Consider the following 17,196-nt stretch of genomic DNA (forward strand, 5'->3'; position numbering starts at 1 on the left):
AAGTAATTATACAGAAAGATTATTTTAATACAAGATATATAAAATATGTAGGTATCAAATCAGCCTTATAGATAGATAGCCTTAGGTATATAGAAATCTCAAATCTCAATCTCTCTCTCTTATCTTCAAATTCTCTTCTGATTACTGATTCAAATCTCGTTCGGGGGATTAATTATATTTTATATATTTAATCTTCATTATTTTGATATAAATGTGGCTAGACTTAAGCAAGCTGATATATATTAATTACAAATAAATACAAATATGTACCCGGCTTTACTAATCTGTTGCATAGTATCTAATTTTTTGCTTTTCTTCATATGAGCCTTCACCGCCTTCACTTGCCCTTGCGTGATGAGATCACAGTTCATTTCTTGAAGGTTTCTTAAAAAGTTAGGGTCCGCCATCATGCCTTTTGCCCCTTTCCAACTTACGTCTTTTATACCTCTTATAATTACTACACATTCACATACCACCTGTAAATCGAAATTTTATATATTTTTTTATAGATGTAATTTATATTTATGAAAAATATATATTTTAAAATAACATAAATAACATACTGTATCCCGCACATAGCAGTGTAGGCAGAGGGAACCTAGTGGCTAAGATACACCGTTCCCTACTTTCCGCCGAATTCTGGAGGTATTGCGTGTTGAGTGGTGGAACTCAACGCCGCGTTTTGTCTTGTCGTTAGTCCGTTGTGTTGTTAGGGCGACAAAATGAAAATATAAATATTTCTTTCCCCCGAGTAGGAGTCGAACACAAAACCGTCATCCTGACAGTCACAAGATGTGCCACACTGCACTACGACGGTTTATTATCATATTAACATAACAATACCTGCACAGCTTCCGGAGGGGTTGCAAAAGACCTAATCTCCGTGATATCGTTCTTATCTAAATCAGCCAGAGCAAGCCTAGCCGCCTCAAGCGCTGGCAGCGCTGCGGACAGCGCTTCCTCCGCTTCGGCTTTCTCTTCTGCTATCACCGCACTCTGTTCTGTTATTTCAGCGCTTTTCACCGCGGCCACGGTTTGTTTTGCTACTGCCGCTTCAGTGGCTATAAACAAAACAAACAAACAAACAAAATTATAAGAAGAAACAATAGTTATATCTTATTGATTTACAAGTGTCATTAATATAATTAAAATATTTATAAAGGGTTATAGATTTAATTGGCTTTCTTATATATATTTTATGAATTAATAGCAATTTTCGAGGAGGTTCAGGGCGTGTGACTGTATTCGTAACAGATAGTGGGTTCAATTCCCACTCGATGAAATGAAATATTTAATATTTTCACTTCTTTGTTGTAATGAGGTGGAGGCAAAGCGCTGCGTTAAGGTCCACCACTCCTCACGCAATCCCTCAGAATTTGGGAGAAAGTGGGGAGTGGAGTGTCTTAACTCTAGGCTCCCTCTACCTATCCTACATGCGGAATACAATATATTTAATGAATTATTAGTAATTTTATAATATACCTGTCGATATTTCTTTCAACAATATTTCGCACTCTTTAGTTTGTTCCGCAACTATAACCTTTTGTATTGCCAATTTAGCATTCAGGTCTTCTAATTGGACATTGGCCTCTTCGATTTTGGCCAAGCCTCCGATCAAGCGCTCACACTGGAAACCAATATTCTCGTTTATACTGATAATGGATTAAATTAAAATATCTAATATGTTAATATAAAAAAATAAATTAAAGTGAGGCTGTCGAGGCGATTTCCACTTGGGGACCATACATTATTATTTATTAATATTTTAATTTCTTTCCTTTGGGAACAAGGCAATCCCTCTGCCCACCCAGCTACGTGATCAAATGAGGGATACAGCGTGAAGCTGAAAAATAAAAAAAGATATAAAATACCTGTGCAACAATAAAAGCATCCTTTTCATTCAACAAAGATAGATAATTCGTTAGATAGTCCATATAATGTTTAGGCGTGACATAGTTGTTCCTGCGCAGGCGCAACAGGAACTCGGCGGAGTAGTGCGCCACTGACATGTGCACGTGGACGACGTGCTCGACGATGATGGAACGAAACTCTTCCGGAATTTTTTGGACCTGTTCATTATTTTTTATTTATTAATCTATCTATACTATATGTATAGATCTCACCCATTCTGGATGTAAATACAGCGGAGAGCTCTTCCATACTTTTTAAAAGTTGATCCACAGGCATATTTATAGTGATATTGGTGTAGAAAATAAGTATGTGAGTGTAGTTACTATCAACTTAAGCACAGGTATTTAAAATTTCAAAACATATATGTACTTTTAAAAACTATTACATAAAATAATTACAGAGCTTTTAAAAACGCGTCTATCTACTTTTGTGTCTACCCGCCAAAAAAAATCTATTATTGTATAATATCATTTTCTAAAAATATATTCATCTATTATTGTATTATTTTCTTGGTGTTAAATATTTTGTTGTAGTTTCTTTCGTTTCGCGTCACGTTGAATACCGCACACAGCAGGGTGGACAGAGTGGACCTAGTGTTAAGACACTCCGGTCTCCATTTTTGTAGAGTGAGTAGAAAAAATATCTAGTTACAAGTGTAGAATAATTTATTACCATATTTATATAAGTAATATAGTAGTATTGAGGCAAAAAGGTAGGCACAAACAAGCATGCTAGTATAAAAGCGACAGGTTATGGGTTATATTCCTACTCGTGGAAATCAAAATTACTCTAGTAACAAGGCAAAACGATAGAGTTCCGTCACTCAACAAGCGATGTCTCCAGAATTCAGGGGAAACTGAGGAATGAAAGTCATTTAGTAAGGACAGGTTGCCTCTGCATATCCTGATAAGCACGTGATATAGCGTGAAGGTAAAAAAAAATAATTAATATATTAAATAATTCATTAACTGAATTAAATATATTCCAAAAATACATACGTCAGCTAAGAAAACATTAGCCACAGCGAGCAACGCCTGCTTCGGCCACGGGAACTGCCAGTCGATCGTCGTGTTATTCACTAAACCGGGAAAACTTCGGCATCTGGAATTGTTTATTTAATTATAATATTATACTTATGTAATATATAATAAATATAATATTATGTTAATTATAATTTATACTTATGTAATAAGTACAAAACTCTTAATTATTATTATTCGTGTTCGTGTTTAGCTAGAGAGAACCCAATGTTAAGCTTACGACACACTGTTCCCCACGCACCATCCAATTTCTCGAGGCATTGCGTGTTGAGTGGAGAAACTCAACGCTGCGCTCTTGCCTTAGTGCCAGAGCGAAGAAATGAAAATATAAATAAATAATAATTCATCGCTCCAGTGAGGATGAACCCACAACCTGATGAAGAACCTGAAATTAGATGCAGTAAACATAGAGTTAATTAAGCTGTATAGAGAGACCTGTTCCGCAATATATCGCCGCTCGGTGACATCGACAAGACCACGTGTAAATTGTCAGCGCATTTGTTGCAAAAGTAATTCCACACGGCGTCCCTGTTGGTATTGTTTTTTTATTTTTAATGATATTTATATATTGTTTTAGATTATAAATTCCTACCTCAAGGAGCGTTTTAAGTTCCTGGGGTCAGACACCTTCGATTCCCAAAACCTCCGTTCCCACCTTAACCATATCCTTGAAATTCCTCTATGCCACACGAAATGCTATAGTGACTCTTTTACGGTTAAAACAGTAAAGCTATGGAATAAGTTGCCGCTGGAAGTAAGACGGTCCCAGTCAATTGGGATTTTTAAACGACGTCTTAAACTTTACTATCTCCAACTCAATTCATAAAACGACAATATTATAATTATATATGTATTTATCTTTAATTGTTGTATGTATGTATGTAGGCATTTGTGTATATGTATGTATGTAGGCATTTGTGTAGATATGTATGTATATATGTAGATATGTATGTATAAATGTATGTATTAAACTATTTTGTGTTCTCTGAATATTGGTTTTTATATATTTTATGTACTTTTTGCACCTTTCTGCCTTCTTTTCTAAATTTAATCCTTCCGTTTTTCTTTGGTTGCCTGTAAGAAATCGCTTTTAGTGATAAGGCCGCCATTGCACACTTGTTAATCGTGTTTCTAATGATTTGTATTTTTTTTTTCTCTTCTTATTTGTGCAATAAAGTATTATATTATTATTATTAATATTATAAATTATTATATTTTACGGAATAAGTAAAAATAGGTAGGTTTACAATGATAAAAGTACCTATTGATATTTATATTATTTCTAAACTTTATATTTAACTAAAAAATATATAGAAAATAACCTAAATTAAGATCCATCTCTCTTTTCTTCACGCGTAATAAAAAATATTAATATCCACTGGACCTTATCAAACAAAACGCACTAAGTAAAAAATTATAATAATAATAATAAAGAAAATATCCCAGTCCGCTAGGCGCGAGACGAACTTTGCATTTATCTAAGTGATCACAAAAAGTACGGCCAGAAAAAAAACGTTTAACATTAAATTTATTATCAGACACAATAAAAAAATAAACATAAACATAATATAAATCCTTCTACAGAGGACTTACAACCCCGTCATTTTTACTCTAATCTGTTATCATTATTATATCATCAATAAAGAGAGTTGTGACTGACATATATTCCACAATATTTCACAGTGATTGTGCCAACTTTTTCTTTTTTTAACAAATCGAACTGACAAATAAAATATTCAAATTTAACCACGAGCCGTTGCTACCAGTACAAGAGGCGAAGAGGCGGACACAAGTACTTACTTAGCAACACCATAGCCGGCCTCTTGACTGGCGTTGCGGACAGAATTAATGATAGCCTCCTTCTCATCATCGCCGAACAGGGCCGGAATCATTCCAATCATCAGTATGTTGTTTATTAATTCTAGGAAACCCTCTTCTAGAATCTATGTTAAAATTATTATATAGATATTATTAGATTGAAAACAATTGAATCATTAATATCGTTTGCTATTGATTCTGCATTTAATGCATTACAGCTGTATAAATGTTATAAGAACTTGCATAACTCAATTATTTTAAAATACAAATACATATAAAGACCGTCGCGCAGTGGCACAAGTGTCGTGACGTGACTATAAACGCAATGGTTACGGGTTCGATCGCACTCGGGGGAAAGAACTATTGTTTTAACTTCTTTGCTCTGGTAACAAAGAAAAGCATGGCGTTGAGCCAGCCACTCAACGTTCCCTGGACCTACCTACTCTACTGCGTGAGGGATGCTGAAAGCTCAAGCTCAAGCTGAAAAAAAAATACAGATTATAAAACTCTTTAAGAAAATCAGCAACATAAGATACCTGAGCAGCTGTGAATAAGAACACCGTGGGTTTCCCATCAACACCGAGTTGGTTGTAAAGCCTCTTCATATCGTCTTTGAAAGCATTCTCATTGTAATTTCGAGTAACAGTTATTTCAAACATTTCATATCCTGAAAAAATTATGGCATAACTTTTTTGTGGTCAAGCCAGGCATATTTTTTTAAAACACCCCCTAATTCCTACCTCTACGCTGTGGTAATAACACAAACGGTGGCGTTGAGTTACGCCACTTAACACCATACCTCGAAAAAATCGGCGAAAAGTGTCATAACACAAGATTTGTCCTAAGATAAAAAAAAAACACACTAACCAGCAGCAAAAGCAGCGAGTCTACAGATGCTTTTCTTGCCGGACCCCCCGACGCCGATGATCATGGCGTTACCGCGGTCCATGCGCAGGATGCGCTGAGTGCGCGTGAGGTGCTCGAGGCAGTCCTCGAACAGCACCACCGACATCTTGCCTATTCGCTCGTTGTATTCGTCCAGTATCTGTGTATTATTTATTATTATTATGTAGTATAAATAATACTACATGGGCTCGAACTGAAATATTTTACATTTTCATGTCCTATCTCTGGTAGCGCAGCCTTAAGTTCCTCTCAACGCACAATACCTCCAGAACTCGGCCAGAAAGTGGGGAACGAAAGTATCGTAATAGGCATGGACACTTGTTTAACACTTGTTTCCCGGGTTCCCTCTGCCTATCCTGCTATAAAGAAAGGAGCCACTATGTACTATATAAAAATATAAAATATATCACCTCTTGGAATAAGAAATAAACCGCCTCATAATCTAGTAGATCTTCATAATATCGCACTTCCTCTTCGTCCAACGCATTTCGGTAATCACCGAATAATAATGGATCACGAAGTACGTACTCCTCGAGCTGTCATAACATTATATTATTTCAAAATATATATATTTTATTAATTACAGTTTGGAGACCTGTCGTGGTGCAGGGGCGTGATGCAGCGTGCCAGTACAAACGCGATGGGTTGTGGATTCCATTTCCGCTCAACGAAATAAAACATTTGGACCGTTTATTTTGAGAGTGGTGTAAGTCTATTTTCTTTTGTTTCGAGAAAATTAAAGGTTAGTATGTCGATGATTATGCAATTACATTTACCGACCGATTTTAAGTTGTTGAAAACATGGGTTTTTTTTGAGAAATTAAACACGGACTAGTTATATATAAAAAAATTACATTAAATTAAGCATGAATTACGTGATAGTTCATTTTTCTCAAAAATGGACTTACACCACTTTCAAAATAAACGGTCCATTTAATATTTTAATTTCCTCGCAATGGTAACGAGAGAAATCGCAGGGAGGGACTCCTTCTGCTTACTCTGGTAAGTGTGGTACCCTTAAAGATGAAAAAAAAAATACACAATGAGGTCGTTGTAGTGCGTTCCTGTTCTTGTAAATGTAAATGTAAATAAAATAGCCAATTAAAATACATGAAAATAATTTTATTTCTTTGCTCTAGCAACAAGACATAGCGCGGATACCGCAAAATGAACACGCGATGTCTCGAAAAATAGTTGAAACTCGATACTCTCTGTCTACCCTAATGCATGCAGGATACAACGTGAAATAGACAAAGTCCATAATATTTCAAAGTACCTAAAGAATAACAATAAATAAAAAAATATTAATTGATAAAATGATATTTTTTACGGTCAACTCCTTTTCAACTTCTTGTTCTTCTTCTTCTTCTACTTGAACTTCTAGCTCAGCAGTTGTCGAGGGTGGAGGTTTAGTTGTTGACTTCATGTATCCTTCATTACGTACATTTAAGAATTTGACAGTCAATAAGAAAGAAAAACACTTTTCTATTATCTTAGCGTTACACATAATTAATAAAATAAAAAATTGTAATGTTGAGGCCAACGTAGAGCAGATGTGAGAAGGAGAGAGAGGTTGTGAGTGCGAATCGCACTTGGCCAATGTTTTTTTTTTATTTCCCTGCTTTGGTAAGTTAAAATACGACGTTGAGTTTTGAGAAGATATAGAAGAAAGGAGTAAGAGGAAGTGTCCGATAGATAGCTTCCTGCAAGATAAAGCATGAAGCTAAAGAAAAAAAGTTAAAATTAACATAATTATGACAATTTCCTCACCAACTTCTTCTTCTTCTTCAGCTTTTTCTTCCTCTTCAGGAATAACGATCTCTTCGAGTACCACGGGCTCTTCCTCAGGAAAATACTTCATTATATGATCTCTTATGTGTTCACGCATTAAGTCATTATCCTGTTATTACGAAAAAATGACATTTTTGTAAAGAAAAAAATACAGTCGAATTGATACACCCCCCCCCCCCCCCCCCCCTTTTGCAAAAGTCGGTTATGTGCTTTTTAAAACAAATTCTTGTATGCAAATGTGTAATAGAGATATTTTAAATATGGTTCATTGAAGAGCTTTTAAAGTGAAAAATGAGATTTTATTTTGTACAAAGGAATGCTTTACAAAGTTGAACAGCAGATTTTTTGCATTTTTGTCATTGACGTCAGTGAACATACCAGAATAGCTGTTTGTGGTGTTGGATTTTTATTTTTTTTCTTTGTGTAAAATATATATCAAATAACACATTTGTGTTAGGGGTACAAGCCAGTGACTGTAAACGGGGCCGTTTGTGGGTTCGATCCCCACTCGAGAAAATGAAATATTAACTGTTTTTATTTCCCCGTTCTGGTAAGCAGGAAAAATGCAGCGTGGAGTTCCGTCACTCAACATACAGTGCCTCCAGAAATCGGCGGAAAATGGTGACGAGGAGTGTCTTGACACTATGTTCCATGTGCCTTGCTGCGCGAGGGATACAGCGTGAAGCCACAAAATAAAAAAAATACTTCACCTGAACACTTATGAGTCTATCACAAATAACTCTTGTAAACTCATTTCTCCAGCATCTGATAATACTCCGCTTCTCGCTGAAGAAGTTGGGATGCGTCAAACAAAGACCGGCCGCGATACGGGAGAGGTCACGCAAGTTGAAAATGTAGTGGAACTTTGTTGGAGTCGGGGGCAAGTCCACTATGATGATCTGGATATGGACATAAAGCTTTAATTAATAATATGATTTTGCCAGTTGTGCGACACGACAGGTTGTGGCCAGGCTCCAGCACCAGGGGAAGCAGAAAAAAAATGATGCAAAAAAACTTCAAGTTATAAGTTATAAAAAACTATTAAAGTGAAGAATAGAATCACTTAACACTCGTTTTAGTGTAAAAATAAAAGAAAACCACGTCAAATGAAGGAATGTAATGAAATCGGAGCTCGATTTAATATTTCTTATCATATCTATTATTAAGGTACTAGAAACAGAAAATACTTATTTGACATTATTATATTATTAAGATACGGATATAAATATCAGATTAAAAGTTAATATTAATTAATTAATATTACGAACTTATCCCCATTAAATTTTAATTTACACGTGCTTCCAAAAGATAAGCGAACCTAATGGCTTGTAATTTTACGATTAGATCTGAAACTTGAGTTAAATTAACTTTCGGTATTTCAATTAACGACCATTTGATAGAATAATAGAATAAAAAAATGCAGTTATATTTTAATTATCGATGGAAAAAAATATAATTAAAAATTATAATATTTAAAAATGTTCTATTCGATTTAAAAATTATTTTAAAAGCTTCGCTGCCAAAGACTTTACATGTTCATATTTAATTTTTTTAATTTTATTTCCTTTTATATTATTTTTAATATCAGACTTAATTCTATAATAGTAAAATACTTACTTTATACAAATCTAAAGTCATTTGGACGATTTTGCTCACATTCTCCTGTATTTCTTCTGGGAATATGGAGAAGTGGCCTTTCAGTATGGACATGTAAATGTGATTCAACGTTACTTCAGACGGAAATTGTAGATTGTAGACAGAGAACATAGAAATAAATCGCGGGTCCACCTACAAAACAAGAAATGTGAAAAATAGTTTAAAATAGTTTTAGGCATACCTATACAAAACATAATTTCAAAAATATTATATAGGCTTCTCCAGTTTTGGGTATGTAAAGATGACAATTTAATTAAATAACAATATCAATAGACTTGACAATTTCAAGACATATCTAATGAAGAAAAGGACTTTGAAGTAATAGCAAGAATTTTGTAATTTCCCATATGTAGTGACGGTTGCCTGAGAAAGTACAAAGTCAAAGTCAAAGTCAAAATATCTTTATTCCATAAAAATGCTTAACATTTACTTGGACATGTCATAAAATAGAAAAAAAATGCAAATTAAAAATAACCAAAAAAAAAATGTGCAATTTTGACTTGAAAAAAGCCCGTTCAAATGGTTGAGCTCATGAGAAGATACAGGCAAAGAAACTCATGGCCACTCTTTTTAAATGCCAACATTTGTTACAAATTACAATTAACAATTTTAACTTAGAAATAGAGCAACTCATTTCTAAACATCTTTATCGCGAACATAATCTTTAACAGAGTAATATGCTTTTTGGCAGAGCCTGTGCTTTACCACTTTTTTAAATTTGTTCAGTGATAAATTAACCATGTCGTTTGGAAGTTTATTACAGAAATGTATACTTTCACCTACGAATGAGTGAGACACTTTATGGAGCCTAGAGAAGGGCACAGCAAGCTTATTTTTATTTCTTAAATTATGTTGATGGAGGTCACTGTTTTTATTAAATTTATTAATATTTTTATGCACATATACTAAGTTGTCGTAAATATATTGGGAGTGTAGTGTGAGGATGTTAAAGTCTTTGAATTTATTCCTTAGTGACTCCCGTGGACCCATTTTATAGACTGCTCGGACAGCCCGTTTTTGGAGCACAAAAATGGTATCTATGTCAGTGGCACTACCCCAAAGTAATAGGCCGTAAGACATAATGCTATGAAAATAGCTGAAGTATACTAAACGCGCGGTGTCAACATCGGACAGTTGACGAATCTTACAGACAGCATACGCTGCCGAACTAAGTCTACCAGATAAAGTTTCTATATGCGGACCCCATTGTAACTTAGCATCTAATGTTATACCTAAGAAAACAGTTTCATTAACTACTTTAAGTTCCTCATTGTTCATCAAAACCCTGGTTTCTGCTTGTTGCACATTCTTAGTAAAGAACCTGATAAATTTAGTTTTACTACTATTTAAAAGCAAGTTATTGGCACTAAACCAGTGTAATATCCTAGAAAGAGCACTGTTTACATCGTCAATTTCCAATTGCCGTCTATTAACCTTAAAAACTAAGGATGTATCATCTGCAAACAACACTATTTCACAGATATCTCTCATAAGGTGAGGTAAGTCATTAATGTACAAAAGGAACAAAAACGGACCCGAATAGAGCTTTGTGGCACCCCCAATGCAGGTGACCCGTGTGATAGTTTCCCGTTGACATTTACTAGTTGAATCCTATCACTTAAATAAGAAGTGAGAAGATCCAAAGCAATGCCTCTTATACCATAGTGGTGTAGCTTCCTGATAAGAGTTTTCAGACTAATAAAATAAAATAAATGTAATGTTTTTATGATAAATTGTTTTAAAAAGCGTCTGGGAAAAAAATGAAAAATAACTCTGTGCACACATAATTTTAATTTTTAATTTTTCATATGTGAATAGTATATTAGCAGGACTTTGTTCGCAGCGAGGCGAACGAAAGAAGGCTCGCATTATAATGAAAAACGTGATTGTATGTGGTAATTTCCGTAAGCAATGCACCATAAATAGAGCATTACGTTGAATTATTTACAACATCCTGAAAAGTTTATTTGAGATTATTTTAAAAACTATTAATGGGTGTGACTGTAACGCGACATTTGTGGGTTCGATCCCCACTGGAGGAAGTGAAATATTTATATACGTTTATATTTTCATTTATTCGCTCTGGTGTCGAGGCAAAGCAGGCATGGCGTTGAGTTCCGCCAGCAAGCAAGCAGCAGTTTCACACAATGCTTTCAGAATTAAGCAGAAAGTGAGGAACGGAGTGTCTTAACACTAGGTTCCCTCTGCCTACCCCGCTATATACGGGATAGAGCGTGAATCTGATTTTATACAATTAAGAAGACTATTAACAGGGTATGCTAAATATTTAGCATAATTTTACGATTATAACATATTGAAGTGCCGTGAATAAACTTGGTATTATAAACATTATAATACCCCATGGAAGCCGGCGAGATATGGTCGTAAAGCTTAATTTACTAAGGTATTTGTACAATATGCAAGGGGTTGAAATATTTTCAAAAATATTGTTGTTTGCATTTCAAATTTCAAACAAAAGGACTTCCATATAAAAAAAAATCTAACAAAATATATGGACATTTTTATCTCTACTTATACATTTACCGAATTGAGGCCGACGTAGCATAGTGACGCGTGTGACTGTTTGGGTTCAATGTAAAAGTTGTGAGTTAGATCCTCACTCGGGGGAATAAGTTATTATTTGTTAACCTTTAACTATGGACGTGATTTTTTTATAACACACATATGGACGTCGGGTCTGTCAGACCAGTGTTTTTATTGGTCATATTCCGTCTGTTTTTTAAAGGTAGAAGACAATTTTATGTTTTAGTTTACATGAATAGCCTCTAATCAAACAAAATCAATATAAATAAAATCGCTTTTTATTAAACTTTACGCATCACAACGATTTAAGTAACTTAAAGTCACAATTTCAGTCTTTGGCCACATGGGATGACTCTTAAGAAAATAATACTATAAAAAAAAGACAGATAATAAAATAAATATTTTTTTAACAAAATATAAAGTCTAACAATTAAAAAAAGATAAAGAAATAACATCTTATGGTATAAAATAAAAATTTTGACAACACCTCAAGATAAGGTACAATTGAACATCGATACACAATGGCTTTCAACATTGTTGGCTAACAGGACGATTGCAGTCAACATAAGTATATGTTGTCTTTCTATATATCTTATGGGTGCAAAGTATACATGTTTTTCAAGAACCCAAAACTATTTTTTTAGCTTCATGTTCAATAAATGATAGATCAGATCGCGAAACGCGAGTCAAAGTCATTCTCAATTCTTAGAGTAGTTTAGTATACGAAACGCGTATTTTTATTTGATAAAGTGCTATTTTCTTTATAAAATGTCGTCGTCCAATTCTTTTGTTTGATGTTGATTATAAAGTACCGATATATTTGTCCCTGACGTGCTTAGTCGATCATTTTTTTCCATTTTGTCATAAAAACTAAAAAAATTTAATATTTTTTACGTAAATAATATTTATATTACTAAAATATATAACAAATAATGCAAAGTAATATATGATATATAACAATAAAAACATTTGAATACAAATAATACAATTAAAATATTAAAGTATATTTTGTAATATTATAAAAATATATGGTGTTTTGAACTCATTATGTATGGGAAACATGGACGTCGGGTCTGACAGACCCAGGCCCCGTTTAGAAAGTTAAATACTCACGAGTTTTGAAACCAGAGACACAACCATTGCTATCTACATTCATTTTGTCATTAATACGAAAGGTACTGAGCGACTCAGTGGCGGAGGTCACCGAGAAGTGGCCGATTTGTAGAATTCGTAGACCTAGATGGGTCTGTGAGACCCGACGTCCATACTTAAAGGTTAATATTTTCATTTCTTACACTCAACTCGAAATGCCTCAAAATTCGGCGGAAATTGACGAACGGAGTGACTTAACACTAGAAAATTTATAGACTTAACACTATAAATTCTTTACAAATTATATCCAAACAAACGTCGCTACGTATCTACTCTGGCACGAGAGAAATGTGAAATAACAGATCGTAAAAAAAAGCGTTTTTACGCGATATCATATTACGTTACGCGATGTATCTCCCTTGTCGTGAGGCGGTAAAGTTTCGGGAAAGCCTCACGAATAGCTTTTAATGTAGACATAAATCGTTGTGTACAACCAGGAAAAACTGGCAAAAACATTGAAGCAAACCGGAACAGAGGCCTCCGGAGATAATCTTGTATTATTATTTTCATAGCACTTTATGGGGGTTTATTTACATAATTTTAATATATTCTCCATGTTTTTTTTTTCACTTAGTGTCAAGACACTCCTTTCCCATTAGAACGCTTCCCTACCCCACTTTCTGTTGAATTCTGGAGCCATTGGGTGTTGAGTGGTGGAACTGAACGCCACGTTTTACACCAGAACAAAAGAACGAATGAATGAATGGCAACTGTTTCATTCCGGGCTGTATTTGCCAATTTTTTTTCAAGAATCAAATGGGCATATACTGAGGTCTTCACCGTAATTCGTTTTATATATTAATTTTATAACATTTGTTATAATATATACTTGCCTGCTGCAAATTAAAATTAAATATCTTTCCTTATTAGGCTAACAATTAATGTATTAAATACCTATTATCTATATATTTATAATATATTAAGTGAGAAAAAAAGGAGTAAAATTCCATTTTCACAAGGAAGAAAACCTGAAAGCTTAGTATGCATCTGATAAAGGGGTAACATTAAATAAATAGCACATACTCATTGTAGCTCGCTTCAGAGTAATGCCATCATTTATCCCACTCAGTATCGTGGTATATTACATCGAAGAAAATAAATATTTAGGCTATATAATGTTATTTAAATTTTAATTTGCTAAAATTGAAGCTTAGATATAGTCCGTTAGAGGCATGGAATTAAATCTTGTTACGTAAAACAATATTTATAAAATTGTAAAAAATATTTACAATTGTATATTTTTTAACAGAAATTATGCGAACAGGGAAGTCCAGAATGAGTCCATAATAGAAATATTTTGTTAAAATAAAGCATAAGACATACTAAAGCGAAAGAAAGAACAAAAATTAAATGATACTAAGTAGGTACATTGTTTTATCAAGGAAAATGGAGAGCGGAGTGTCTTAACACTACGTTCCCTCTGCTTACCCTCCGGCGTCCAGGATACAGAGTGAAGCTGATAACTGAGGGGGAATCATGTTACTCACGTCATTCCTCCCACCACCTGCTTTCCCCATGGCAGCGAGGAACCCAATGTCTTTCAGGGTCTTCCAGTTCAGATCTTTCCCTCTATCATAGAAGCCTTTACGTTCAAATAATAGTTTTAGCAAAGCTATGGGTTGTTGAGTTCCATATGTGTCGACCTGTTGAAATATATACATATTAAAATATAAATATATAATTTCAAATATCTTTTTTATTAATAATTATGAACATAACAAAAAGATTGAAAGACTTCTATTAATATCTATTGATTAAGATTTTTTTATTATGTTTTATTGTAATGGATTATGTTATTATATTTGAAACATGAAAATTTACTGACACCTTTTTATTATTTCAATTTCAAATTTAAGCTTATTTGAATTTCAAATGTATTTAGTTTATTTTATTGCAAAATTTTCCCAATAAAAGTATTTACAGTACATTTTTAAATTAAATATAATATATTATAAGTAAATAAAGTATATTAAAAAAAGTGAACACTTATACGAACGCTGTACCATAAATACTGGTACATATCCATATTTATTACAAAAGATAAGAAAAGATAAGATATCTATACAATATAACTCACAATGGGCATGTTCATATCATCTATGAAGACAAGCATCTTCTTGCCGACGGGGGGGCCGAACGTGTCCTTGGTTCTCTTCTCCACCACTGACTCTAAATTACGTTGCACATCCATCGAAGACGTGCGCGATGAGAAATTCATTTGTTGTACTAACTGAAAGGAAATTTTAGGAATATTTTTTTTCAGGTTCACGGTGTATCCCGCATACAGTAGGATAGGCAGAGGGAGCCCAGTGTTAAGACATTTCGTTTCCCATTTTTCGCCGAATTCTGGAGGCATTCGATGGTGAGTGACGTAATTCAACGCTGCCACCTGCACTAAACTGAACTGAATTATATAGTTATTTTTTTCTTTTGAAAATAAATTTTATGGAAAATAGAAAAATGGAGAATCTTAACGCTAGACCAAATTACCCCCATCTGCCTGCTATATGTGAAGCAAAAAAAAAACGCGTTAGACGTAAAAAGTACAAGGTACAAGTAAGTCTGTAATATTTTTTTTATATTTAATAAATAATATAATATTTATTGAAAATGACTTTATCAATATAAAAAAATCATATGTAAAAAAAAGTTTGGAGGCGCCGGGTATCGATCCCGGTACCTCTCGCATGCTAAGCGAGCGCTCTACCATCTGAGCTACGCCCCCTGTGATAAGAGTGATTAACATATGAACTAGTTACCTTTATAAAAAAACATTACCTTGGACCCAACTGTTGAAAGGAAAATAACACGTGATGGTCGCATATTCAAATTTAGTAGATTTTAATATTGAAAGATATTTCCATATATATTTAAATCAAAATAAACTGTTTATTACATATTTTATTGTTTTATATAAAAGTGATGATAAATAGATATAATATTTGAATACACAACTTTTTTATATTATAAGATAAGCTATATATAAATATTAATTATTCCGTTTTCCACAAGTAACATTTCTAAGAAGTTTTTTTAGATACTACAGTTACATTTCAGTTGATTTTGTTTATTACTACGAGAAGGAACAAAAAATAGTGATATGTAAAAAAAATTGGAGGCGCCGGGTATCGATCCCGGTACCTCTCGCATGCTAAGCGAGCGCTCTACCATCTGAGCTACGCCCCCCATGCATATAATATTCAAAATAAACTTCACATTCGCATATGGTGAAAGTAGAACAAGCTGACATTGGAATTTCTACTGTTCTCATTTCGCAACAGTCGGTCGCTTAAAATAAACTGGGCCTATAATATTGTGCTAACGATTACGAAATTATATCAAATAGCCCAGTGGTTCAGTGGTAATGGCTGTCATCGTTAAGCCGGAGAACGGAGGTTTAATTCCCAATTCAATCAGCTATAATATTTGTATGATATATATTTTTCGTGTTTGTTTTGCATAGGCTTTGATTACTATAATACATTTAATGCTTACATATTTTTCAGGCGGCAATCCGCGTAGGTAATTGTTGATGATGGCAGTTTTTGATGTTCCAGTATCGCCCACGAGAAGTACTGGCCGCTCCACCTGAAGCAAAAGTTAAATAATTATGTGTCTTTTAAAAAATATATATATTATAAAAAAATAGTTAATTTCTATTTCTTTCAAACATATTTTTTTCTTATAAAAAATCAACTACCTAAGTTTATATGAAAATAAAAATTAATACCAATATACAAAATAATAAAAACTCTATTTCATAATATAACTCACACTCTCCATAATTTTAATCAGCCAAGTCATCCGCAACGTATCAACGGTTGGCACGAGGATTGAGGAGAACTTCAAATCTCTATCGTGCACATACTCCGGCACCAGCCACTCCCACGCCTCCCAACTCCTGGTGGAAAGCTCGAGGCAGTAGTCGTAAAGCGTGGGAAATCCCATGGGGAAGTGTTCTGAAAGGCAAATATACTGAAGTGGTAAATATATTCAGTTTTATTTGAGTACTAGCTGCCTTCTGCGGCTTCGCCCGCGTGGTATATTGATAAGATTAATCCTCACAAACTTCCACATTTGTAATATTAGTAGGACGTATCCAATTGTTATGATTGTTAATTTTCAGTTCAGTCAGTTAAGATATAAGTCGTAGATATATAATAATAATAAGAAAAATCAGCTTCACGCTGTATCCCGCACACAGCAGGGTAGGCAGAGGGAACCTAGTGTTAAGATACTCTGTTCCCCAATTTTTGCTGAATTTTGCGAGGCATTACGTAATGAGTGGCAGAACACAACGCGAGGCTTTTGCATTGATGCCAGAGCGAAGCAATAAAAATATTAATAAATAAAAATTCATTTTCTTAAGTAGGGATCG

At 34.0% G+C, this 17,196-nt stretch overlaps 1 protein-coding gene and 2 non-coding genes across 3 annotated transcripts in view; all 3 read right to left on the reverse strand.

The window, feature by feature from the left end:
- Dhc98D (Dynein heavy chain at 89D) overlaps window positions 1-17,196 on the reverse strand; it is a 63,943-nt gene that overhangs the window by 12,237 nt on the left and 34,510 nt on the right. Inside the window, exons 53-69 of the mRNA XM_085197761.1 lie at window positions 16,593-16,777; window positions 16,314-16,406; window positions 14,896-15,048; window positions 14,306-14,461; window positions 9,084-9,254; window positions 8,177-8,365; window positions 7,413-7,575; window positions 6,086-6,207; window positions 5,637-5,814; window positions 5,306-5,436; window positions 4,752-4,894; window positions 3,387-3,479; window positions 2,910-3,012; window positions 1,872-2,069; window positions 1,483-1,627; window positions 844-1,061; window positions 271-476 (exon numbers count right to left, since the gene is read on the reverse strand). Of these exons, the coding sequence (XP_085053887.1) occupies window positions 271-476; window positions 844-1,061; window positions 1,483-1,627; window positions 1,872-2,069; window positions 2,910-3,012; window positions 3,387-3,479; window positions 4,752-4,894; window positions 5,306-5,436; window positions 5,637-5,814; window positions 6,086-6,207; window positions 7,413-7,575; window positions 8,177-8,365; window positions 9,084-9,254; window positions 14,306-14,461; window positions 14,896-15,048; window positions 16,314-16,406; window positions 16,593-16,777 (2,647 nt within the window). The remainder of the gene's footprint in view (window positions 1-270; window positions 477-843; window positions 1,062-1,482; window positions 1,628-1,871; window positions 2,070-2,909; window positions 3,013-3,386; window positions 3,480-4,751; window positions 4,895-5,305; window positions 5,437-5,636; window positions 5,815-6,085; window positions 6,208-7,412; window positions 7,576-8,176; window positions 8,366-9,083; window positions 9,255-14,305; window positions 14,462-14,895; window positions 15,049-16,313; window positions 16,407-16,592; window positions 16,778-17,196) is intronic.
- Window positions 15,471-15,543, reverse strand: TRNAA-AGC (transfer RNA alanine (anticodon AGC)). The gene has a single exon. It is a non-coding gene; the product is annotated as a tRNA-Ala (tRNA).
- TRNAA-AGC (transfer RNA alanine (anticodon AGC)) lies at window positions 15,932-16,004 on the reverse strand. Its single transcript has one exon. It is a non-coding gene; the product is annotated as a tRNA-Ala (tRNA).

Source organism: Heliconius melpomene, chromosome 14 (genome assembly GCF_056956725.1).
Source record: "Heliconius melpomene rosina isolate 202511_hmr_F chromosome 14, ASM5695672v1, whole genome shotgun sequence".
In the NCBI taxonomy this organism is placed as follows: Eukaryota; Metazoa; Arthropoda; class Insecta; order Lepidoptera; family Nymphalidae; genus Heliconius; species Heliconius melpomene.